The sequence below is a fragment of the Hyalella azteca genome, unplaced genomic scaffold, assembly GCF_000764305.2.
Source record: "Hyalella azteca isolate HAZT.00-mixed unplaced genomic scaffold, Hazt_2.0.2 contig261, whole genome shotgun sequence".
NCBI lineage: Eukaryota > Metazoa > Arthropoda > Malacostraca > Amphipoda > Hyalellidae > Hyalella > Hyalella azteca.
In genome coordinates this window covers 337,476-363,537 of record NW_025930616.1, presented here as the reverse complement: position 1 = coordinate 363,537, position 26,062 = coordinate 337,476, and the positions used below count along the sequence as shown (strand labels likewise).

The following is a 26,062-nucleotide window of genomic DNA, read 5'->3' as shown; positions in this document are numbered from 1 at the left end:
GCGGGCTGGACATCTGAGACCTTCCACCCCTTGTGGGTGATGACCTACTTTTGATTTGAGAAACTTTTGATAATTGAGACCTTCCACCTCTTTGGTGATGTTCAAAATGACTTTCGGTGCGAGATAGCTAAATAGCTGAAGCGCTAGTAAACCTGTGGCCACTAAACTAACTAACTAACTCCTTCCACTCCAAACATGTTCTCTCTAATACAGTCTGGATCGAGAAAGCTGACATTTCTCTCGCCCATTTTAAAGCATTTAATTTTGATTTCCATCAAATTCCTAAACACTTTCATATTTACATCTCATTCTCTCGTAAGTATCATATTCTCTAGGTCGCCTCAAAATACCGATTACTGCCACGGACCTCATTTTTGCCCGCACTACCCTCACGCGACTAGTAATTTCCTGACGGTTTTTTCCACTCCCATTTCTTCAAACCCATTTCCTTCATCATGTAAGACAAAGAGCCCGCGACCATAATTTTCAGTTTTGTGTTTTGAGAGCTTCCGTATGTTGATAACATTTGCTCTTTCCTTAGGATACAATTTCATTGCCCGTTTCATTCACGCTAATTTTTCCCACAAGTGCCGAAATCCCAGTCCCCCACCATTAGAATTGGGTGCTTAACTATCCTTTTTCTGACATACCATGGTTCTGTCACATTCCATCCTCCCCCTCCTTCCATCCACACCATCCCCACCATGCACACGCGAGCTTGTCCGGCCCTGCACCGACTTTGACACTCACTTGTCTCCACAATTTTATCCTTACCCTTTCCTTCAATATGCTATTTTTGTCCCTTAAGGATGAAATATACTCTACCGACAACGTATGCTCTCATAACATCTTTGACCAGTCTTCAATCCCAAGTTGCTGCTTAGAAAACTAACTATTGCAGCGACATATTCCACCTGGTCCACAGGCACCTCATTTCCACCCCCATCCCGCCTCCTTGCGCTAGTTTGTAGGACTGTTTTCCCATCCTTCCAACAATCCAGCCAGTCAAATATATATTCTGATTCACACTTAAATTCAGGCAAGATTCAGCACTTCCCAGTACAGCACATATACAGACAACAGTACACGTCCTAGCTAGACATACATAAGACAATTTAAATTGAGGTAAAAAGGCTAAGCGAAGTGGATTTTATTGCACTCCTCTAAGATGCAAATAAATTAGTATGTCACTTCTAAAATGAAAAGACGTTTGTATTGAAACCTATCATTTAAACCGGCCAACGTCATGCGAGATACTAACAGTCAACATATTCGTATTATTTTTATTATAAGGTAGTCATCACTTTGTGATGATAACCTAAAACGTATCAAATAGATTTGAATAGATTGTTCATTTCACTTCAGCCATGCTTGAACTTTTCCAAAATATGAAGAGCGACATGTTTTACACACTAAAAATTTATATTATATGTCGTAGACTGTTATAATTGAATTGAAATCTAGGTATTGAAAATTAAAAATCATCATTAAAATAATATGGAGAAACAAAATAGTATTAATCTAGCAAGATAGATTTGAAATTATTTTTAAAGAATTCCAAAAATTTTGATGGAATTATCATGCTATCGCGACGCACACAAACGCAAACTTTTCAATTGCACCACGCTTTTCTGTAATGTACTTTAAAATTTGGAACCTATTAGAAATGTGCGAAATTTTTATGCTTCCAAAGGCATTTGCGTCGTTTTTGCGCGATTGAGTTTACGGTGGGCGAATAAATTAGTGTTTCATAAAGTTGGAATACGAAATGAAAATAAATGTTTATCAATTTTTACGACTGTTTCATGAACTGGTTGTAACTTAACTGACTTAACATGAGTACATTACATGTAGCGTAGGCTACGTGATAATCGTGATTTTAAGTGTAGCAACTTCCCGCCTGACTTCTTTGATCAATCCACCTAAGAAATAGTTCATTTTTGTGTTAACTTCGTTATAGCCTTTTTGCTCCTTGTCAGTTCAACTCCAGCCCTGTACCAGTAAACAATAAACTTGAATCACTGCTTACTCCAGCCTCTCCCTAGCCTCTGAGTGTCTAGCAAACCTTTATTACCGCATTGTCAGATCAATCTTTACATAAGTTTCAATGTGAATGATGTTCAAATTTTTTTGCAATGTGTGAACGATGCCTATTGTCCAAGCTTCTAAGCTATGAGTACGGTATTGCTGCCAGACTTACGAATATCAGACTCAGTATGAGGCTTGTTTTGACTTGGTTGTTTTCAGTTATATAAAAGGCTGATTTGCTCAGCCTCAGTGCCCTAAGAGCTCAGTCTTTCTTGCCTAACAAGTAACAAGTGATCAATCAGTCATAATGCGCAAATTGCGCATAGCTACCTAGGCTATACCTACCTAGTATCTAGTGTCAATTGTCAAAGCATAGACTTTTTAGACTCTTCAAGTTCATTTTCAAGTCTTAACTGTCTTATAGCCTAGTGGAACTGTGGAAGTGGTGCTATAACTATAAGTAGACGAAGTTGAACAACAACAAAGTATCATGATACCAGCATTATCCTGTAAAAGAAATTGGTTTTTGAGTAGATGAGGAAATTAAAAATGAACTGATTCTAAAAAATTTGGTTTGTCACCAAATCCAAATGGCGCTATGGTGGGTTATTGGTGACAAACCACAGACTAAAGGACATGTGGCAATTGAGAACTTGTTTTTAGCTATTTTTCTAGGGTCAAGTGTCAAGATACAATTTAAGATATAATTGAATTCAAGATACAATTGTATGCAAATTAAGCTTAGTATGCATTGCTTGCCAATTTTATGAATCCCAATGAAAAACAGTCAAAATACAACTAAGTTTACAAATAAATTTATAGTTAAAAAAATTAGTTTTTACATAGAATCTCTGGCTCCAAGCCTCCATCATGATTCATGAGAATAGCTAGGTTCTGCTGTTCTGGACTTCTGGTACTTCTGTTCTGGGAACTTGGGGTTGGGAAGATGGACTCATGGAGTGCAGTCTTGGATGCAGGCTGGAATTCTAAAATTCGTGGTTCACATAAAAAAAGTGTTCCGCCTTGAAAAAAAAACGTTCCAGGCAACTAGAAACAGGTTTGCAGGCCGTCAGAAATTGGCTTTGGTTATGGTAGCTATGATCGTTTGGACGTAAAGTCAGGCAACACAGAGAAGGTCCCATGCAAGATAGTTAATTGCGCGCGTCACTCATAGATGAGCAAGAGGGATGGATCTACAGAAGGAAATACTATTTACTCCCAACATAATAGTTTCAAATTAAATATAAAAAAACATTTATGGCCCCTATTCGTTACCTCAGCTTTCAAATTGAGGAGAAACTCATTGGCAGTTGGAGCAACTTCTCAAAGAAAAGGCAATGCACAACAAACAACATGACACTTCACAGTTGACTGACTAGAATAGACTCGATAGTCAATAGAGTACTCGAAAGTCAAAAATTTAGCATTCAAACCTTTAGATTCTGTGAACCTTGTAATTTCTTCATTATTAAAACTTAAGGCTCACAATATATCACATAAAGTTTTCACTCAATTATCGTCTCAAAGTTCGGGAGCTTTATCTGCAGTAATGTTCTGTAATTACCTTACCCACCGTCGCCAGCGATTGCGTAATGAGAACTAACCACTAACCATCATTAGATTCCTGCCACTGTTGCACACGATTGATTCTGCATGCATGTATAATATTTACGAAGGTTATTAAACCATTCTATTAAACCAAGATCACAGATGACCTAGACTGCGAGAGATTACAGGATGATCTATCGTCAATCTACGATTGGGCCCTAGTGAACAATATACAGTTCAACGGCACCAAGTTCAAAGTAATGAGATACAGAGTCCGCACAGAGATTGGGATGCCACATCGCTACTTGGCATCAGATGGCACAGGAATTGAGGAGAAGCAACTAGTTCGAGATCTTGGAGTGTTGATGAGTACTGAAGCCACGTTCAATGCCCATATCGAGGAAATAGTTGCGCGCAGCCGGCAACGGATGGGGTGGATACGTCAACGGATGGGGTGGACATTTCGAATGAGAGAAGCAGCACCAATTATTACACTCTTCAGGGCCTAGTGCTCCCCAATCTTGAGTATTGCTGCCAACTTTGGTCGCCACTCAAGGCGGGTGCGGTGCGGAAACTGGGGGCAGTGCAGCGGACCTTCATGTACAGGATCAGCGGCATGAGGGAGCTGAACCTGAACTACTGGGGAAGGCTGAAACACCTGGAACTGTACTCACTAGAGAGAAGAAGAGAAAGGTATATATATCATACTGTACACTTGGAAGATGATAAACGGACTGGCTCCCAACTTTGAGAGTGAGACCTCCAAAATAATGACATATTACAACGAAAGAAGGGGGAGACTGTGCAGGATTCCCCCATTTAATAACCGAGCTGCGCCCAAAGTACAGACTCTTTGTGAGGGATCACTGTCCGTGGTAGGACTGGGGCTCTTTAATGTCTTACCAAAAGCGCTGAGAGGAGGGGAGTTTACTCTTGTAACATTCAAGAGACAACTGGACAAGTTGTTGAGAAAGATCCCAGATTGTCCAGTAATGGGAAACCACCCTCAGCGAGTGACAAGCAACAGCATCATGCACCAAGTGGCCCTAAGGAGGGCAAATAGACGGAACACGTCCAACGTTACATCCGACGACGAAGGCGGCGCATCAGCGTGACCGTGGACTACGACGTCCTAAAATCATCATAAGGTCATAAGGTCATTCTGATTTCTGTTGAATGTCAGTTACTGATAAATTTTTAATATAGAAGAATCCATATCTTTCATTTTTTCACATGACTATATTGATGTCGGTTTCACATTGGTTGCCAGTGGAGTTGGTATCCCTGCTACCTTCTTTGTTTACGTTTTTTCTTAGGCTGATCGCAACGAAAGGAGATTGTATGTCTCAGCTGATTGCATCGGTGGTCAGTTTTGTATTTGTGGATTGAATCATAGGCAGTTTTTCATGTATTTGTGAGTGAGTGTACATAGTGAAGATGTTATTCTTTGCGACTTCCATCAATAATGACATAACTACACTATTGTATTATGCTCTTGAAATAAGAATTGTAGCATTACGCACTGAGTTAGCATCAGTGCGTTAACATTGTGTGCATTTGAGGCGGTCCCTTCTAGCTTTCTATTGCTGATTGGATTCCAGTGGCTGTGACGTTGCACACGTTCTAGCGCTGATTGGATCCCTGTGACAGTACGTTGGCAGAGGTGGGCAGTAGCGCGCTACATGTAGCGGTAGCGGCTCTACATTTAAGTCAATGTAGCGGTAGCGGTAGCGCCCGCTACATATTTAAGTAGCGATACAAGGTTTTGCCACTACAGCGCTACCGCTACATTTATAGATAAAGCCTTTAGATTTTACTTGAGGGGACCGGCTACCCTCCAACAAAACTTTTTTGTTTACAGACGGATCGTTTTGAAACTTGGTAAACATGTGTAAAACAGAAATCTAAGACCTTTATGTTCATGTAAATTTAAAAAATGAAAGAAAACGTGAAATTAATAGAAAGCGGCAAATAAGGGGTACTCTAAAAAAATTGTTAACTTTTGCAAATCACATGCTACAATGTCGAGACACATATCATTCGATTTGTAAGAACAATATCTGGCAACTGTAGATCCTCGATTTTTTATTTTCCTCATCGTTTTTTCGCGTTCTTCCCATTTTTTTCACATTTATACCCCCCTACCTTCCTCCCCCTCCCATATATAAGTCAAACCATGCTCATATTAAAAAAAGGCTTCTAGAGTCGCTAGGTATTATTTTTACAAATCGAATGGCATGTCTCTCATTGTCGTAGCTTGAAAACTGTTGGAGTTATAATTTTTTTAAGATGGCGTTTTTTGGATTTTAAATTGTTCAGGGGAGCCAAATAAAGTAAAATTAATTGAAAACAGAAGAATATGCCCAAAAAGTCTTGATATTGTAGCCCAAGCTTTTCCATTACCAATTATTTGCATTCAAGGTACCAGCACGCGTCTTTAGACCTATTTATGTTCAATTTAATGTGAATAATAGGCTATAAATGGGACTTTTTATATATAAATACATCTGAATCTGATGTATATATCTGGATCACCATTATATTTCTGGATCACCATTAGCCCATGCCCAGGGCATGGGCTAATGGTGATCAGATCCATATATAAAATATTAATTTTACATAACTTTACAACTGCATTACGCAAAAACTATTGCATGAACATCCATGGTACTGATGGTAGTAGCGTTGTTAAACGCGTCTTGTTTGTAGCTTTCAAACAAGTGCAAACACTTTGCAATTAACCTAAATAATGACATATAAATACCATTTATTTGTAAATAATGATATAAAATGATAATTTTATAAAAGTTCAAGACTGCATTACACAAAAAAGTATTGCATGTACATCTATGGTAGTAGCTTTGTTGATCGCGTCTCGTTTGTAGCTTTCAAACGAGTGCAAACACTTTGTAATTAACGAGAGTAATGATCTATATATACAGATTTAATTCAAATAAATCTTTGTACATATTGTTAAAATTGTCTTACGCAAAAATTATAGCACGCGCAGACATGCGGTAAAGTGCGTTAGACGCGCCTTTTCAGCAGCTACAAAACGAATCAAGAAAACGGCAAAGCCAAAATTTCCGATTTTTAGGGTAGCCGGTCCCCTTAATAGTATTAAATATTATTTAAAAACCAGCATGATACATACATAGTATAAATTACATAATAAAGATTTCGGTGTAATGTTGTCAACCTCAGCCTGATACTAGTATCAACATTTTATTTGTTCCCTGTTAAGTTGTTACCAGTTACCACTTACAGGTTTTTTTCATCTTTCAGTTTGCTTACAGTTATTTTCATGTTTCACCTTCCCTACATGGATGTCTACTTTAATCTACATATCTCAAAAATAATCCACATATATATATATACAAAAAAGACTGATTTTTATATCTATATGTGGATAATTTCTTAGATTGGTAGATTAAAGTTCACATCCATGTAGGGAAGGTAAAACATAAAAATAACTAACTTTTATTTACTGTATCTAACCCTCGGGTAACCCATACTAGTTCGGTTAAGTTAATTGCAATAAAGTTGCATTGATATGTTTTAAAAATGTTTTATTATCATTAAATGTTAATGAGTAAATCCCAATAGCAGAACAATAAATATTTAAAGATTTCCAATAATTTTGGCCATTGTAGCGGCTAATGTAGCGCGCTACATTTTACTGTAGCGGTAGCGGTAGCGCCCGTTACAATCTAGTGGGTGTAGCGGTAGTGGTAGCACCGCTACATTTCCAAGTAGCGCTGCCCAGCTCTGTACGTTGGACGTGTTCAAGCGTTGATTGGATTCTTGCGACTGTTACGTTGGATGTGTTCAAGCGTTGATTGGATTCTTGTTACTGTGATGATGCAAGCGCTGTTTTTTTCAATGAAACAGCTGTGGCATCTTGCAGAGACTCATCAGTGATGATGATGGACTGAAAGTGGAAGTGTGCTGGACATTCCAGATTTTTGGGTCCTGCTTTCCGATTTTCTATGTTTACCAGTTAATATATTACCCCTCTGGAATTCCACACTGCTTGGATGAGGGCCTGGCAGTGGCCAGTTGGCCAGGCATGGCATATATCTGCCCCAAGTATAAATTTCACTTCCCCAACATGGCAAGTTGCCAACAGACATAATAAATTTTTGTACACGTGCAGAGTTACCCTATGGTAGGTTGTTGGTGAGTGCGCATTTGGGAGGAATATCTATATTCAACCACGGAATTGGGTAATTTGGGCATGACAGTGTTGTTGCTGCTGTGTGTGGTCAGTTTGCTTGACTGTCTGCAATCGTACATGGCAAAAGGGAATTGGGCAATGTTTTCCAAGACTTGTCTCAATACCCCCGAGTGTTCTGCACTCACTTCCAATGCAATTGGAACCTAACCACATCAGCCAGCCATTGCTTGTTCTGGAGATCTCTTCTCTAGTTAACTGGTGTGGGGAGCCTGCTAGCAATTGAAATGGCATAAGGCTCTCTCACGTTGGCAAAGCGGCGCAGCTGTTGTGATACGTCTCAGAGATCCTGGTGGGTCCCTGAAGACGTGGTCTTGGGGTAAGCTTGTTAGCTCTCATGCTAAGCTCAAACATCCAACAAGATTGAGACAAATCATACCCACATCCGCATCCAGTCTCCAAGGTTCGTAGCCTCTGCAGAATCAGAACCACATAGGTAAGGGAAATTGGCAAGCTCGATCCCCAACCTCAAAAGAAGGATTTGGTCTGAGAGTCAAGTGCAAGAGAATGCCCTGCAGTTTGATCACGCGCACCAATGCCCGGCAATTGTTTCAAGTCAAGTGGTGTCTGCTTGAGTGGGGTGTGCTGCTGCCGGACCTCGTGTCGGAGCACCGGAGGTCAAGTGCGCTTTGGTTGCGTGTGGAAGCTCATGCATGTTGCTCGGAGATGTCACATGTGTGGTGGTCAGTCTTTGTGCTATTGCCCACCATGCTCTTTCTTGCTCTTGCTACAGTGTCTTCTCACATTGCACTGCCTGTGCAATTGCAATGCCTCTGTGCATGGCAGCCATTGCTCATCTTGAGATGTGTTTCCTTCACTGGTCACATGCATTCTCTCTTGCTCTGAGTAGGGTGACCTGTGGCCTAGGGTTTTGTACAGCTGGCGGCTGACTCAGAACTGTCATTTTGCATGGAAGGTGTGATCCACCTTCATTGGCAGGCGCAATCAAACCCTTTGGATATACAAGACCTCTGGATATACATTCCTAACCCCCAATGGTGATGTTTAGCTCGTGACATCATTGTTAGATTCTAATTAAAATGTGTACTAAGTTACATGGAGCTGCTTCATTAGATTGAGAGTTATTCCTTGGTCATTGAATGCTTATGTCAGGTTCTTTAATCTCTGGCAACAACTTAGGTGAATGAAAGTTTTCTTCTGGATATGGATGTATTGTTAAAGTACGGGGCAGTGATTACAGATGCAGTTGCAAATTGAATGAAATGTAACCATACATTGGGAGCATGAGTGAAGTATTTGAGCTGTAAAAGATAAAACATAATCAATAAAAGTAAAATCAAATAAAAGAACCTCACTCACAGCAGTCAATCAAAACCAAAAACCCTTAGCATTGACATAACAATCATGCAGCAAGTGGTAGTTTCAGCTCAGAATATAACTGATAAGATCATCACACAAGAGTAATTCAAGAGATTAAAGTAAACCAAGGTAAATGGACACTATTGCAACTGTGGTAATAACTGCGACTTATTGGGTGAAACGCATAAATGGACAACAGTTTGGTATTCACTAATAAAATAGCAAGCATTGAAATTAAAGGATTTAAACAGTAAAATCATTGAAGTTAAATCATATAAGCAACTCGCTATTATGCAATTTATGTTCTTTAGATTAAAAGCAAGCATTGCAAGAAAGTGAATAAATTTATGTGCTAAGTATAAACATAAGCATGAATAAAGTAAATCAATTATTAAGCTGAATGAACACAAACATACCTGGTTTTAAAAGCTTTATACAATATGGATTCTAACAAGCACTCACCAAGGCAATTGCAGTCGTCAGAGCATTGGACATCAATCTGCCTGCTTCTATTAGAACTTTACAATGTCACTGATCAAGCACATGCATGAATAATATTATTGGAATTTTTCCCCCTGCCTGAAAAAATAAAGAGAAATGTTTTGTATTGAATTATAACATATACATTGAGTGAACAAATGAATAACAGATTTGGTTTGCGATGAAAAATACTGAAATAACCACCTGGCTACAATGTGTTTGTGCAGGGCTTGCTTACCTTGATGCATAGTGGAATTTTAGGATTGTGGGTCCTTATCAGTTTTGGTGAAGGAGACTGTGCTCCCTTGCCCTAGTGATACCAGCACTCAATGACTAAAATTACTAATACCTAATCAAATACAATGTAATTGCAATTCACAAAGTAAATTAAAATACTAAAAAATTGAGCAGTAAAATATTTTGCTTACTTACGTAGGTTACGATTTCAAACACACTTCACTCCTATGTTGGATTTCACAGCTTTACAACACAGCTTTACGATTCACACCAAGGTAGCTAAGGCACTGGCTTGCATTTTTGCTAAAGCATATCTCAAGACATTAGAACTTCAACATTATTTAAATGTTGACACTTGATAATATCACATTAAAAAATATTTACAATATCTGCTGTTGGGCAATGGAGATTGGAAGCGTGAGAACACATTGCCATTTAGGCCATGTTTGAGGCTGCAAGGCGGAGCTTGCGGTGACATCACACGTGCACATGTGATACATTGCATGTTACTTCACACAATGAAACAATTTTGTGGCCACAAATAAATAAATAAATAATTAGTAATGGAAAATATGTTACTGGAATAGGTACTTTAATAGACTGTACCTAAACAGAATTTGATAGGTATTCTTCTCTCTGCTATCATAACTGTTCCTAAGCTTAAGTTCTTATTTAATGAAGACCTAAATTCTATCTCACTCTAAATTGACATCATATATGATTGTGTTTGATTATGGTTTGGAATTCATTAATCTGATTAATTATAGTGTGAAATTACATTTACATAATGTTGTTTGAGCACCTTCCCCTTTGCAATGCCTCGTAATTGCATCAAAACAAAATATATAATTATAGATGCAGGTAATATCCTTTTAAGCATGGCAATGTATGGCTACGAGCACATTTGCATGTTGAGTGGTAGTGAAGGGAGTCTCAAATCTAATGGATTGCTCATTCTGTGTAATGCCTGCTTAAGCTGCTATCATACATTAGAGCAGTGGTTCCCAAAGAGGGCAATATTGCCCCCCTAGGGGTGGTGGAAAGATTTTGGGGGGCGCGGTAAAGAAGAAGAGGGCGATAGGGAGGCGGCAGTCCAAAGTCAAAGTCAGAAGTTCGAATGTTTGACGATTTGTACACAACACGTGCAGCACATGACTCCCAGTGATGGTTTTTTTACCCAGATCTGTTTTTAGCGCATTTTCTAATTTATGGAAAAAAATGCACTAATGTGCTTGCCATGTCTGTCTGTCTGTCTGTCCGTGACTTCATGTTTTTGTTGATGAGAAAATGTGCTCTCTGTCACTCATTGCAGTGGGCACTGAGCTATATTTTTTTAACCTCTCCTGGGTTTAGGCTTAGGACAAATTAACGGACAGGCTCGAGCCAGTCTCACGGCCAATTTCCAAATTCAATGATCAAGGAATATCTCTCAAACTAATGAACTTAACTAGATGAAACTTGGTACACGTATTCATTAGGACCTAACAGTAATGTAAAGCTTGTGAAAATTTTTTTAATTTTGCCTTCAATTGTTTTTGCCATAGTTATATGGCAATACAGGCCAAAATTCACAGTAATCAAGGAATTTCTGCTAGACTACTAAACAGATTCAAACGAAATTTTGAATTTACAGTCCTAGCTACCAAATGGTGATGTTCAGTTTGTGAATTTTTTTTTATTATGCCTCCTTTCGCAAGTTTCATCCATGATTTAAACAGAGATACGTGCTTAAATTTGCAGTAATCAAGAAATTTTTTCCAAAGTACTGAAAAGATTTTAACTAAATTTAGTATTTTAATACCTAACCTCAGCAACAGTGATGTTTAGCTTGTTACAATTTTTTCGTTTTGCCTTCGTTTGCGAGTTATACGGCTATACATAAAGCAGCCGGTAGAAAAGCCAGTTGTTCCTCCTATATCTGTATAACTTGCAAACGAAAACGAAATAGAAGAATTGTTACAAGCTAAACAACACCATTGGGAGGCTAGGTATTTATATACAAAGTTATGTTGAAATCTGTTCTGTAGTTTAGAAGAAATTTGTTGATCGCTGCAAATTTAAGCAACAAATTAACCGGCAATAAGGGCCAAAATAAGGAAAGGTGGAATCAAGAATGACAGTGAAATTAAAAAAATCTTGCAAACAAAGGTAAAATTAAAAAATTTATGAATCTGAAAAACACCATTTCGTAGTTAGGAATATATATTCCAAATTTCATTCAAATCTGTTTGGTAGTTTGGAGGAAATTCTTTGATCACTGCGAATTTTGGCCTGTATCGCAATATAAATCACAAATGAATGTGAAGTTTACAAAATTTTCAAAAGCTAAACATCACCGTTAAGTTCTGATGAATACATGTTCCAAGTTACATTGAGCTGCATTCATTAGTTTGGGAGATATTACTTGATAATTGAATTTGGAGATTGGTCGTGAGATCGGCCACAAGTCCGGCCGTAAATTTGCCTGAGACGCCCTAGGTTTCAAGTGCTGAAACAGTTGAAACAACTGAAAAACATATTGGTTCTCTATTTGTGAAATTTTAACCTTTAGCTTTTAAAGTTGCAGTGCGCTAAATTATATAGAAAAAGAGGCGTATGATTTTATATGTGTCTGGGAGGTGCTAGAAATTCACTAGGGAGCCAAAGGGGGCGCCAGCTTGAAAAACTTCGGGAACCACCGCATTAGAGTAACGGCTTAATGTAGTGCTAAGCTGTTACTACTGCTGCTTCAAACGTGAAACATAGTTACCTATGTATGTTTCACAATCACTACTGGTACCTTATTCAGGATATATGTTAATTAGAAGGTGCAAATCCTACCATGCTGAATTCTCTTAAGGATTTTCATACTCAAGGAAATTTTATCCATAAAATTTGAGAATCCAGAACTTTGATGATTTTCTAACCCAACTCATGATTGGAACCTAGCATCATTGTATTTTTTCAACTCAATTGCATGCTTAACTCATGTAGAACCTTATTTATGTTACAGAAAATTTTACCTGTGTTTCAGGTGTGAAGACTTGGGAATTATCTTGAATTTGGCTAAGCTGTCTCAGTAGAACATTACCATGTACTGCTCATGTCATGAAAAATGACTGTTCCTAATGTTGCCTCCTTATGAAAAGCTATTGTGGCATTGAGGTTGCCTGTAGAACTTTGTTAAATATTGCTCTGAAGTGCAGTTTGATGCTATGGACTTGGATATATGAACCCTGCAGAATCTAATGTAAATAATATGTGAACTGCTGTGCTGCTGTATAGTTTTTCTGCTACTCTCTTCGGATCACTGGACTGTTGTTGAAAATAAGAAAATAATTTGAACCTCTTGGAGAAGTCATGATGAATTTTACTCTGGGAAAACAAACCCATAGGATTGGTAATAGCTCCTTTGTTTGCAAAGCCTCAAATTTCATCATGAAAAACATTATTGTGTTACTGACAGTGGAACTGGTGATGGTACTGCCCTACTCTGTTGCTGTAATTGCTGGTGAGATATCTTCTTGCTACAATTCCATAATTTTAGACAGAATGTATTTAAGCCTAATTCGGCCTGGTATTGCAGTTGTTCTTATTTAAATTTGTGAATCCTTTTACCGTTGAGGAACTCACATGGATTTGATTCAGAAAATTAAACGTACAATTTTTTGCTGATAATTTGAATATTGTGGAACATCAATCTTGAAGAAAAAATTTATTGGTTTACATTTTTTATCATGAATTATCAATTTATTATAAGCTGTTTTTCAAGTAAACTCATTGTTGCATTCACGTGTTATCTAAAGAACCATTTCCCTTTGTAATTCTTTCCATTGCATCTAATTTGCATTGGATGACCAGAACTTCTTATCACTTGATGTATTACCTGACGATTACCAAATAAATATTTCACAGATGATGGTGACAAGCTGTATTCAGCATCAACAAACAATCTTCCCATCACAACTGAATGCGAGTATTATGATCATGACGCCTGCTTGGAGGAGGAACCTAACTGTAAAGGCACTCAGCAATGTGTTATGCACAAAAATAAAACATCAGAACATGTCAGCTGCTTTGTCCTATGGAAAAATACTACTGAAGGAAAAGTGAGTTTCTTCTCCTATCATAAATGTATGCTTGGTCAATATCCTATCATAAAGCAACCATCTTCTAACCATTGTCATCTTACTGCATGTTACGTCTTGCTGCATTGTGTTGTCAGTTACTGCACATATGTTTGGATTCCTGTTGACTCCTTTTCACATATTTAATTTTTCTTTTTTTCTGTGTAAGGTTGAGGTAACCAAGAAAGGATGTTTTTTTGGTGATGTGAGCTGCCGCAACCAGACCAAGTGTGTTGCGCTTGAGGAGCACAACCGAGTGACAGAGATACGTGAGCATATTTATTGCTGCTGCCTCTCTAACAACTGCAACAGGGAGTTCTCGTGGCAGCCAATGCCTGAACGACTCCAGAAGCCTACTGGTGTGTTCTAGATCCCGTTCATTGTTTTATGTCAAGTTGTGTTGTCTTGTGTACATAGGTAGATTTTTTGTATTATAATTATTTATCTAATTTAATTAATTTTTATTAGATGCAAAGGATAGATAAAAAATTGAAAGCTATTTGGAAAGACAAATGTTAATTTTAAAGCTAAATTCATGATTTGTGAATGGCATTAATATCCTCATCTTGAATGGTTTGCAACATGAAGGTTCTATCAATATCCAATTACAGAAAGGCAATTGATTGATTTTTGTTTAAATGCCCCTGATTAGCTGTTGATTATTGCATTCAATGTTGCGGTAGGAATTCTAAATTGTCTTAATGGTATCAGACATAGCTGCATGAACTTCCTTCAGAAGGAAGGGAAATTAAGGCCTTATTGTAACTGTTTCTTTGGTGCTCTATGCTGTACAAATCTGGAATTCATTATATCCTTTAAATGAAGTGAAGTTTAATTTTCTCTCAATATTGAGTTTTAATTTCATTGAAGATAAATCAAATTTTAAAAATGATATTTGTAAAATACATTTTAAAGAAATTGTAATGTGTAGTATCTATAAGGTAAGTCTGGATAAATCTTTGGTCAATCTATATAAAATAAAAATTTTTGTTTGTAACAATATTTTACAGGAAACCAGGACCACAGCGTCATAGTGTTGGTGTTGTGTCCCTTCGGAGCTCTGGCCATTGTTGGGATCTTGGTCGTCTTTGGATACTACTGCTACAGGAAGAGGAAGATGGTAAGACTTGACCACTACTGCTACAGGAGGAAGATGGTAAAAAGGCTGAATTTACAACTAGTCTGCTTTGGTTTTGTGAATCTTAACTATACATATGTATTTTTTGTTAAGCAGTACATAATGCCCAAGTATGAAAACATCTTACCATCAAATAATTTTTTTGTGTTTTGTGCTTGAAATCAAACCAACTGTGAATTGTTTTTCTGGATGTTTCACTGCAACTCAATATTTGATATCTTTCGAATGCAGTTAGTTATGCACTGCTGTGTCTTGCAACGTTTGGAAGGCCTCTTCAATCATGTCAATATGATCATGCCCATAGCCCGACTTGTACCGGCTAAATCATGTCAATATACCGCATGCCCGCCTTGTACTGGCTAAATCATGCCAATATGCCGTGTGCCCGCCTTGCACCGGCTAAATCATGCCAATATGCCGTGTGCCCACAGCCGGCATTCTACCCGCTGCCAAGCAGCATGGGCGACTGCGCGTCCCCTGGCTTGAGCAGCACGGTGCTGTCAGGGGCGCTGTTGCCCGAGAGCATCTCTCAACACACGGCCGTCTCGACCCTTAGTCCTGCAATTCAAAAGCCCGTCAAGTTGCTGGAAGTTAAAGCTAAAGGACGCTTTGGGGCCTTGTGGATGGCCCTCAGAAACAACGAATATGTTGCTGTCAAAATTTTTCCATCAACGGTATGTTATACCCACAATGATAAAATACTTATATATCAAGTTGAATATTGCAGACTTCTTTAGGTGAACCTTTTAAAATCCTTTCTTGGAGTAAAACTATCAACATTTTTAGCGTCAATATAGCAATTTGCTTCTCTGTCTTTGGTATACCATCAAACTAGACGTGAAATCGTATTGAGCCTGGTTGTCAATAATTAACACGAATTACATGGAAGGAATTTAAAAACAAAGATTTCGCATAAATACACCAATTCGCCAAGATATAGTAGAAAGCTGTAAAGAAATAAAGATATGGTGAATTCTGTCTGCAGTAATAATATAGGATATAATTTTTGTAAGTTTGCTAATTGTTTTGTAACAACATTTGCAGGATCACGACTCGTGGCACGTAGAAAAAGAAGTCTATGGGCTGCCGCAGTTCCGCCACCCAAACATTCTCGAGTTCATGGGCGTAGAGCAGCACGGCGACGACTTACTCAAGGAGTTCTGGCTAATTTCTGCTTATCACTACCGGGGCTCCCTCTCTGACTACCTCAAGGTCAGAACTTGTGATTAAACAATATTTAGTACTCACGAGAACACAATTTGATCGTGGCAAGATATTTAGAGAACCTATGCTCTTCTCAACCTTTCACTGTTGAGGCCCTTAATAGATCCAAAGTCGTGATGTCAGGTCCGTAAAATGCGTGCGTATGAAGGGCCTAATTTTTTTCGCTAGTGCGACTCTTCTCTTGAGATATAGAACATAAATTTGGTCTGGTTATTATTTATGCAGGTTACCCTCATTCACGTTTGGCAATTGTAATTTTATCAATTATCTTAAATTAAATTTTTCTTGGGGATTTGAAACTGATGAGAACATTCTTACGTTTCACCATAAAAATCGTTCAACAAACAGCATTTGCATGTTTGTGCAGAATTAATATGCACATTAATGTACTCTAAATGTTTTTTCAGGAGGGAACATGTGTACAATGTAGTCGCATATCAGAAGCTGCAATGTCTTTTATGAGACAAGCTTCCTTCACTCACGCTTGTATATTTTTTCTCACACAAATTAATAGCCTATGCCTCTTGTAACCTTTTCCGCTCAATCCAGAATTACATTCTCATGACAGTGAATCTTTGGCCTAAGATGAATGGAATAGAAAATACAAAACAGATGAGTGAGGACAGATTTTCGCTTTAGAAATGTTCTTTGTTCAAGTTACCAACAAAGTAATATTCCACATGAAACAGTCGCTTAATATATATCTGACCTACTATTTAAGCGTGATGAAGGCACATTCACAATTATCTAGACCATTAGTATATGACCGTTGATTGACCAGGCAAGAAGAGGAAGACGCTCTGAGCCCTGTGAAGAAAATAACTTCCATGTTAGGTAGATACTCTTAACACGGCTAAACTACCACATCTGTTAAAGTTATAGTAGCGCCACTCGTTCTGGTGGTTCAGTAGAACATACCACAGAGAATATTAAACAATCTTTGTTTAGTGTTCAGACAGAATTACTGTAAGAGGGTGCGTTTCTTGTCACAACCATCACTTAATATTTATATATAATATATGACCTGAGGTTGGGTCGGTAAGTGGTAGTGATAAGAGGATTAATGAGGTACAGCGTTACGTTTTACAGAGCAATATTTAAAGATTATATGCGGCGCACAGTTTATGGGGATCAAGTCTTGTATGTGGGAGCTTAAACACAGCTGTCATAAGCTCATCTATCATTCTCTCGACTATAGTTGACTCTAATATCCTTTAACATGGATAGGAGTAAGAGCTTACATACGACTGTTCTCGCCCATGACTGCAGTTCCTGGTTAATTACAGTGTTTTATAGTTTACGTATAGCTGACGTCACAAGGGCCTGAGTCGCTACCGGATAAGTAGGAAGAGGATATAGATGAGGAAGATTTCATGGACATGTCCCAATCGAGGAAATTATCTTCCAACATTGAAGTTATTAATGATGAAATATCCAAGGTTGAATGACAGTAACATTAACGCCTGACATTGCAAGTGTAACAGATCATCTTATAGCTAGGCAGCATAACATGCGTTCAAGCTCCGCCCAAGTGTTACGCACTAATTCCATATTACACAAACCGCCCACCAACAGAGTACACACCGTCAGCCGACGAAAAATCCCCAAACGGAACAGTACCGTTATCTATAATTACAGTGATAAAGTTTGACGAAAACCGATTTATTTAGATAAAAATCTACGATGAAGGAACATTTGAAAAATTTTATTAGGATATGAAAGCAGCGTGAGAGTTGAGACGGGCATTAACTCACATTAAAACAATATATAATTTCTAATTATACCGTACAACACAGTTGAATTACTTTTCAGCCCTTACTGCTTTTATGGGTGGAAAAGTGTTTGTTAAAAATAATCTACGATATTTATTAGTGTTACGGAATCAGATTCCCCAAAATAACTCTATTTAAAAGCTGTCATGCGGACAGCATTCAGAGAATTCTTGTTTCAAAAAAGATTTCATTTGATACCTAAGAGGTTAAGGTATACTAGAAAATGAAAATATAATTTTATTCCATGACCGCCAAGTGGAGAATGTATAATCCCATTTGTTGTCTGGCAGGCGGAGACGGTATCGTGGCCTGAGGTGCGACGCATTGCGCTTACTATGGCCCAGGGGCTGTGCTTCCTGCACGAGGAGCTCCCTGCCAACGGGCTGGAAGCCCCCAAGCCGATCATCGCTCACCGGGACTTTAAGAGCAAGAACGTCCTACTCAAAGCCGACCTCACTGCTTGTATTGCTGACTTTGGTCTTGCCATCGTCTTCTACGGTGGACAGTCCAATGGTGATACACGGGGACAGGTATGTGTTATGTTTATGAACGACTGCTCGGTTGCGTGTTGGTGAGCTTACGGCAGAATTATGTGTTATCCAATGGCTAATCGTACGATTATTTCAGAAACTTAATAATGACTAAAGTTGCATCTAGTGAAAATTTTATAAAGGCTCAGACTCTTGGTGTGTATTTATTGGCAGATATTATTTGTGATTATTATATTTGCAGTATTTGGCAGTTATTAATTTTTTGGGTTTTTATCATGAAACGTTCTCATTAACTACCGTACTCCATAGGATAATAATGTACTTTAGTGTTTGTTGTAAGCTAAAGCAAGGAGATGAACTGGCAGGTGGGAACTCGGCGATACATGGCACCTGAGGTGCTGGAAGGCGCCATCAGCTTCCAGACAGACGCCATCCTGCGTATTGACATGTATGCATGCGGTCTCGTCCTGTGGGAGCTGTTGTCTCGCTGCACGGGTGTTGGTGGCCTCGTGGGTGACTACAAACTTCCCTTCGAAGAGGAAGTCGGCTACCACCCAACACTCGACGACATGCAAGAGTGCGTCGTCGTCCAGAAGTGCCGGCCTGCCATCAAGAAGCACTGGCTCAACCACCCTGTCAGTAACACCTTTCACTTTTCGTTAGAAATTTGACGCTTTGATCTGATTTTAACATTATTCTTATTCTTTGAAATCTGATATTTATTTACTTTAAATCTGAAAACTGCAAAAAAAATGTGAACACAAGGTTTATTGCATAATTTGTCACAATTGAGTGCAGCGCCATGAGCAAGTTTGTTATATAATTGAGGTCGTTTTGCAGGGCGTAGAAGTGATGGTGGCGACGATGGAGGAGTGCTGGGATCACGACTTCGAAGCGCGTCTAACGGCGGCGTGTGTGGTGGAACGCCTCTTGGCTGTGAGCGCCACGGACAACATCGTCTTGCCTGACGCCGACACTGACGGCACATCGCATGCACCACGCGGCCTTGGCGCCATTCCTTATGGCAATCCTGCAGGCTACAACGCCGAGAACCCTGTCCATATGGCAGTAGGGAACAATTTTCTCGGGCAGCCGATTCAGGGTGGTGGCCAATGCGTCAATAATTCTCTAATTTACAAGAGGGCTCCTCAAGGTAACTGTACAGCCAGCGTTGTTTACGGGAAAAGGTTGATGCCTGCTGAGCTACACAGTGGCAATGTTTCTCTCAGCAGCAGTGGAGTGAGCATCCCAGACAAATACAATGCCAATAGTAGTAGTGGGAGCAGCAACGGCAGCTGCAGCAGTAGCAACAGTGGGGGCAGTGACAGTGTTATAAATCATCATATTGCTCTCTCGAGCAGCATCCCCCGGCCTGTAGCCAACGCTAAGCCCACGATGCCTCCGACCGTTAATGTTCCCCTGCCTCATTCCTTCGCACCAAACATGGTCTCCAAATTATCGAGTGAAGGACGACCGGCTAATCTTCCTGCAATTATGGTTCCTGTTGGTTCTAAACAACAAACGGAAGCGCAGCAGCTTCTGACAGAGCATCAGCTAGTTCCCTAAGTTGGCATCTCCGGTTTCAAACGCTCGTGTAAATGTACGGGTCTTGTGTGCTACTGAACTTGTATTCTCTGTCAAGAATGGGAGCCCCAGTAGATATTATTTTTTGTTTAGTGATGCGAAGTAGAAATTTTATTTAGTAAAGTAACATGGTGCAGTACAAACACTTTGTGCAATTTAATTCTTCGATGATAGAAAGTTCATTTGAAAATGGTGTTGCATGGCAACTAAAAAAGTGAGGAATTGTTGAGGTTGACGACACGTGCGTAAAAACTTCAGGTGAAAAGGTAATAGTCCTTTGGATGCTTAATTAATATGCTCCTGCTAATTCAACTGATGCTGGGTTTAGTTAAGTCTCAGCTCTATGTCAGTCCGTTAGTAATTTTTCACTCAATCGAAGTGTCTGTTCCTTGATTCTCGGTGTGTAGTGCTTACTGTCTGATGAACTACTAAAGTGACATGTGGATGATGCCAAAAGATCAACTCAGGACCCCTATAAGTAGTCTCTATGTGGCACTTGACGTATCGTATCTCCCTTAAATCGCGCCCGTGCAATGTGTTGGTAACTCCGTATACAAGACGAAGGATCTTCCCTACCTCTGCCCTAGGGTCACTAATTTCAACGAGTTTTATGCGAGGCAATGACGTCGAATGCAGGCGCTTCAGCGTTACTTTAAGATTAGTTTTTTTGTTGTCTTTGTTTGTGAAATAGTTAAGTTATGAAACGATCTTGCTGTTATTTTTTATTTGGGTAATATAACATTATAATGTTAAATGATAAGCTGTGTGTTATATGCCTGGAAATTGCCTGGTGAAGCATCATTTACAATGGTTCGTTGACCATACCGAGTGCGATGACTCACGGTTAACATGGAAATTGGTCAAAGAATCGATTTTTCTCGTTGTCATTCTAATTCTTGGTCTGCTATTATTCGAATATTTTATGAAAAAAAATTCTATTTTTGACTAAATTTAGCAGCGAGTCGTGAAGAAAGCATTGCTTTGCTGTGTGATGCTGTTGGGAGCCTGGTGTTCTGGTGAAGAGACATGAAAGTCTTAACTGAGATTCGCAGTGTAATTTGCTGAGTTGAAGGCCTCAGTGTTGATACTGTCGTAAAGTAAGCGAGTTGCCTTTCTCCAATCATGGTGTCCGGTAGCCGTTTTTATCTTCAGCCCTTCTTGAAATAACTTTCAATTTGTGCTGCAAATTCTGGAAACTGTAACAAATTCGAGTGAACGTAAACCTATAGTTATATGTGTTTATACCTATGGCGCAATGTATGAAAAATTTTGTTGCTTCCTGTACAGTTTGCTGATTGTGATCATTGAGCAAGATAAAATTGGTTTACCAGTCAATTTCATGAGTGATTGCCATTTTCGTTATTCATAACTTAGCACTTGAGCAACGTAGTCCAAGTTGAGTGAAAGGAATACATCCAACTGTTTGCATCATAATTAATTCTAAAATTTGCAACTATTCCTCATGCGCTGTTTGACCCTCACGTTTATTGCGAGTTGTATTTGTCCGAAGCGACCCTTTTTTGGACAGCTTTTTTTCTACTTTTAACTTAACTGATTATTGTTTTACAATGTGTAACTTAATGCATGACGTTACTTCTCAACTCAGGTTTGCACGTTATCTCAAACAACCGCCATGTCACTGTTGTAGAATTTTTGTAAAGCCTACCATTAGTAAATAGTATGAACTTACGCTAGGATATATCCGAAAATAACTTGAATTACGTTGTTTTCTTCACTATTTCAGTCACGAAAACAGCCTCACTGCCCTCATTTAAATAGCCATATTTCTCTCTAAATGAATATTCTGTCCCCACTACCAAAACCCTCTGTGGCATTTTTTTGAAGCAAGCATTGAAAATAACCGTTTTATTATAAGTGTGCTATCCTTCCGTGCTCCCTATTTCAGTGAAATGGACTCTTTCTTACCAAGAGATTAATTTCGTGCTCAATGTTCTTACGTTTTTAAACTCTTTGGGTTCTTGATTGTTAAGAGTTGCGATGAAGGCTACTGCTTCTTATGAGTACAATTTACCTCGAGTGAGTCTCAATACAATCTTGGCTTATTTGCGTTGCAGCTAATGAGGGAGCAGGTGCTTTTCAATGCCTGAATATGCGCGCTGCTAAAGTCGTTTATTTTCTGATAACTAGTAAAAATGTTTTTCTCACCCCATTTCGCGTAATGGAAATTTTTTCAAGCAAATGTTGTTGTAATCAAACGTTGGGAACACCGCAAAGCTGAATACCCAGTAACTGACAATCCTTCATGAAACTGGGGGATCATACAGGAAATTGTTATAGCTCTTTATCATGGAATAGTAAAGTAAATGTGATCATTTTTCATCCACAAAATTCGATCGTTTGATGTTTTAAATCAAGAACTGACTTTGGACCTTGCGAGTACCACTCATAAGCCAAATAAATAAAAGGTCGAGATAGCAACAGGTTCCAGCGAAGTAAATTCATCTTATTTCAAAGGCCAGATTTTGAATCTCTTTTCCATGCCTCGAGATGAGTTGACATCAGCAAACGATAAATTGTCTTGTTTGTTCTTCGGTTATATATAAATATTTCTCTATGGAGTGCCTTCGCAATCGCTCCTGACGGCCTTATACCTACTGGTGATTGGTTCAGCCCTGGAGTGTGGAGGCTAATGACCGCGGTGCTATTTGTGAAAGATGAACTCGCCAGACATTAATTGTTCATGCTTTCAATGTGTTCATTGAAATTAAACGTGTAAATTCTTTGCTTTGTCAAGGTTTTAGAGAGTGAGAAGTGTTGTTGTGATAGGTGTTCTGCTTGTGTTAGAAGCTACTTCATTATTTGTTATACGCATTAAATGTAGAATAGTAAGGTCATCGTAACTTTGTTCAGACATCAACGAAGGTGCTTTCTAAAGATTATCAAGACTATATCGATAGTTCGACTATTTTGATCTTTGCTAATACAGCGCCGCCGGGCAATGTAATACTAATTATGTTGTACTCCGTTGTACTCTCTTCCTTGCCATAAAAAGTTCCCAAACAATAATTTAATATTAAACTAGAACCCAAGTTGAGATTCTTTCAACTAACTTATTTTATACAAGCTTCCTCACGAAATGCTTCATTGAGCTATTGTTGATTTTGCAGTGAAATCCAAAACGCTATTTATTATATTCATGTTACAAGTTTTATTCGGTGCAATGCCCTCAGAAAGATACTTGCAATCGGGAATCTTCGTTGGATTATGACTTCATTAATCTAATTTATGAATATTTATAACTATGCTGCTGATAATATGGTGAGCTATTAATTTTGTACCGTATTTGTGGAGGTCACGAGCCTCTTAATAATTCAGGAAAGACGCATACGAATCTGTAGTTCTTAATGACGTCCTGTAAGTTCGATTTTAGCTCAGTGTCTCTAGATCGTAAGTGTGTCTTGGTTCATTGCCATATCGGAATTCAGCTCCACCGGATATTGGAGTTCTGCACTGAAATGAAAATGAAAGCGTTTGCTTCTTACTTCAATTCGGCGTTCTGATAGAAAATGCTTGTCACGAATTATGCCGGTTTCTACTCATCACCGCATCAGCATGTTCTTTTCAATTGGCAATACATAATATCGGATTTTTCGCTGCTTTGTGGGAAGCCATAGCTGTTTATTAGCTCCAATGATCTAAGTTTTAACTTGGAAGGCGTAGACTAAATTCTGTTTATCCTACCCATCGATGAAGAGTTGTTGATCTTTTTATTTGTTACCGGAATTCACTGTTATTTATGTAGACCTGTTTGGAAGCTTTCTCATAGAATAGTGAAGCAAATAAGAGCCGAGATTTAATGGCGATCGTAAGTTTTTACCTGAACAGAATGAACGTGACCTCCTTTTTATAATGCTCTTCAATTCCTATTAGGTGTACATTTATTCTGCTGTGCTTTCAAGTGTTTCAAGAGTTCGACTCCTTGCCATTACTTATGGTGTCGTTCATTCGATGTGCGCTAGTGACCTGACATTTCTCCGTCAAGCTGTCCTGTAGGGGTTTTTATTTCTAGTAAAGTTCCATTACATAGGCGCCAGAAAATCAGCGCCAAATTTTTGTGAAAGAAATCTGTCCAAATGATGCTGTTCAAATTTGCCACTGATGAACCTTTCCATTCGCTCCAATTAAATGAACCAGCCATTAGATTTCACCTTCTATGTTTCATCTTCAATGTTTTAAAGTTTTCTTATACTCTTGTTGCCTTTTGCTTGCTTCACGATTTCGTTTTTTGCGTGTCGAGAATTTTTTTTAAGTTGGAATTTTCGTTGTTGATGTGCTGTTCAAAATCCGAGAACGAATGAGGGCTGCTAGAAGAACGTTTCCTGTAATTAGAGTGCATTGACGCATTACAAATTATGTTAAACTATTAAATCAAGATTTACAAGTGTATATGCTTCGGACATAATCAACTATTTTGCTGAAAATTTATATTCAACTTGATACCCTTTCCTTCGAAAGTTCATATATTAGATCAGAACGTTCAGTAACTGCGCTAAAAACCTAGTAATATTTCGATGGAAGGATGAAATTCATTGTAAATTACTTATAGAATAAATTTTTCTGTTCAAAAACCTTGTAAAATTTCCTAAATTATATTGTTGGATTATTATTAATTTTGTTAGCTTTTTGCCTACGTGCGATTCATGTCGTCCAAATGCGTCAATGCTGATGGCTATTGTATTGATTTCTAAGTATTTCACTGGTTAATTTTTATTCTTTTTGCTAATCGGTGTGCCTCCACATTTTTGTATACCACCTCTAGCGTATGTTCCGAGTGCTAGCCTGTAATTGGCATCATAATTAATATCTAAGGCATTTTCTAAGGTAAGGTCGTGCAAAAGAATCGCAGTTTTGAGCCTGTAAGAGCCCAAGGTTGTGCCGCAAGTTCTCGTTTACTGCAAAGCTTTTGGTAAATATGATAAGGAACATATGAATTTTCTAGAATTTACACATCTGCAAAGTTAGGTTCAATGAAAACGGTTGATGTTAGAAGTACATGTTTACTATTAAATGTTGAGTAAATATTTAAATTCAGTTATTCATGGTACGATTTTGTAACCGTTATCATCGTTCGATTATGTCAGTTGCCAATGACCGTCTTGTCAAAAAATATATTTAATTGCCCCACTTTGATTCATGACGACTTTGGGATAAATTATCAAGGAATAATACCATTACTGGCTCCTGCTGTCGATACTGACATTAAGACATTCTTTTCCTTCGATGTAATCCCAAACCCTATTGGCAGTAGGATCTTACTGACGGTTAGTGACTAAAACCTCGGCGCTCGCTTCAATAGTACAAAATAATGTTCGGTCACAATCTAATTTCTTTATGAAGTTTAATTTCAGTGTGCTTCGATGTCGCAACTAGCTTTTGTTAATAGGTGCAGATCTAATATCTTCCACAAGCATGAAAGGGACATTAGTGACTATATAAATTCTGTAAATTCGAGGGATGGTTCCCGAGCAAGCAACCTTGGCGAGGCATTGAATTTCGAACAGACCTCTGACATGACGTCACAGGAAATAGTAAGCAAAATCCTGATTGGGTCACAGCCGAGTGTCTTTATTCTGGTACACTTTCTTCAAGAGTTTTGCCCATTGGGCGATGCGTAGTGTTTATAAACTGTACATATATGAACCGCGTTTTCATTTTCCACGTTTGGCGGATCTTGCCCGTGTTTACAACCAGGTATCATTGTTAATAACTTTTCTATCGTCGTTTCCGCTGAAGGAAATAACCGAAAAAAATAACCTTCACTACTGGCGAACTCGCGTAACTAGAGCCGACCATAAATGGGAAGACAATAGTTCAACAGTCGGAGACTCGAAAACGATATCATCTGGTCCACACCTAGCACAGGATAGAAACACCATCTG

The 26,062-nt window shown here is 38.6% G+C and overlaps 1 protein-coding gene across 1 annotated transcript; it reads left to right on the top strand.

The window, feature by feature from the left end:
- Positions 1-1,702: 1,702 nt before the first annotated feature.
- LOC108665716 (activin receptor type-2B) lies at positions 1,703-24,386 on the top strand. Its single transcript, XM_018152508.2, has 10 exons — positions 1,703-1,727; positions 12,840-13,337; positions 13,742-13,935; positions 14,123-14,312; positions 14,964-15,073; positions 15,523-15,765; positions 16,136-16,303; positions 18,378-18,617; positions 18,944-19,213; positions 19,419-24,386. The coding sequence occupies exons 2-10, from the start codon at positions 13,187-13,189 to the stop codon at positions 20,142-20,144; spliced, it is 2,292 nt and encodes a 763-aa protein (XP_018007997.1). The 5' UTR covers positions 1,703-1,727; positions 12,840-13,186; the 3' UTR covers positions 20,145-24,386.
- Positions 24,387-26,062: the final 1,676 nt, after the last annotated feature.

Bases quoted from the DNA above. Each gene is read 5' to 3' on its own strand.
- LOC108665716 (XM_018152508.2), top strand. From the start codon at position 13,187: ATGATGAATTTTACTCTGGGAAAACAAACCCATAGGATTGGTAATAGC. The intron at 13,338-13,741 runs GTGAGATATCTT...AATATTTCACAG, and splicing joins CTCTGTTGCTGTAATTGCTG to ATGATGGTGACAAGCTGTAT. The intron at 16,304-18,377 runs GTCAGAACTTGT...GTTGTCTGGCAG, and splicing joins CCCTCTCTGACTACCTCAAG to GCGGAGACGGTATCGTGGCC.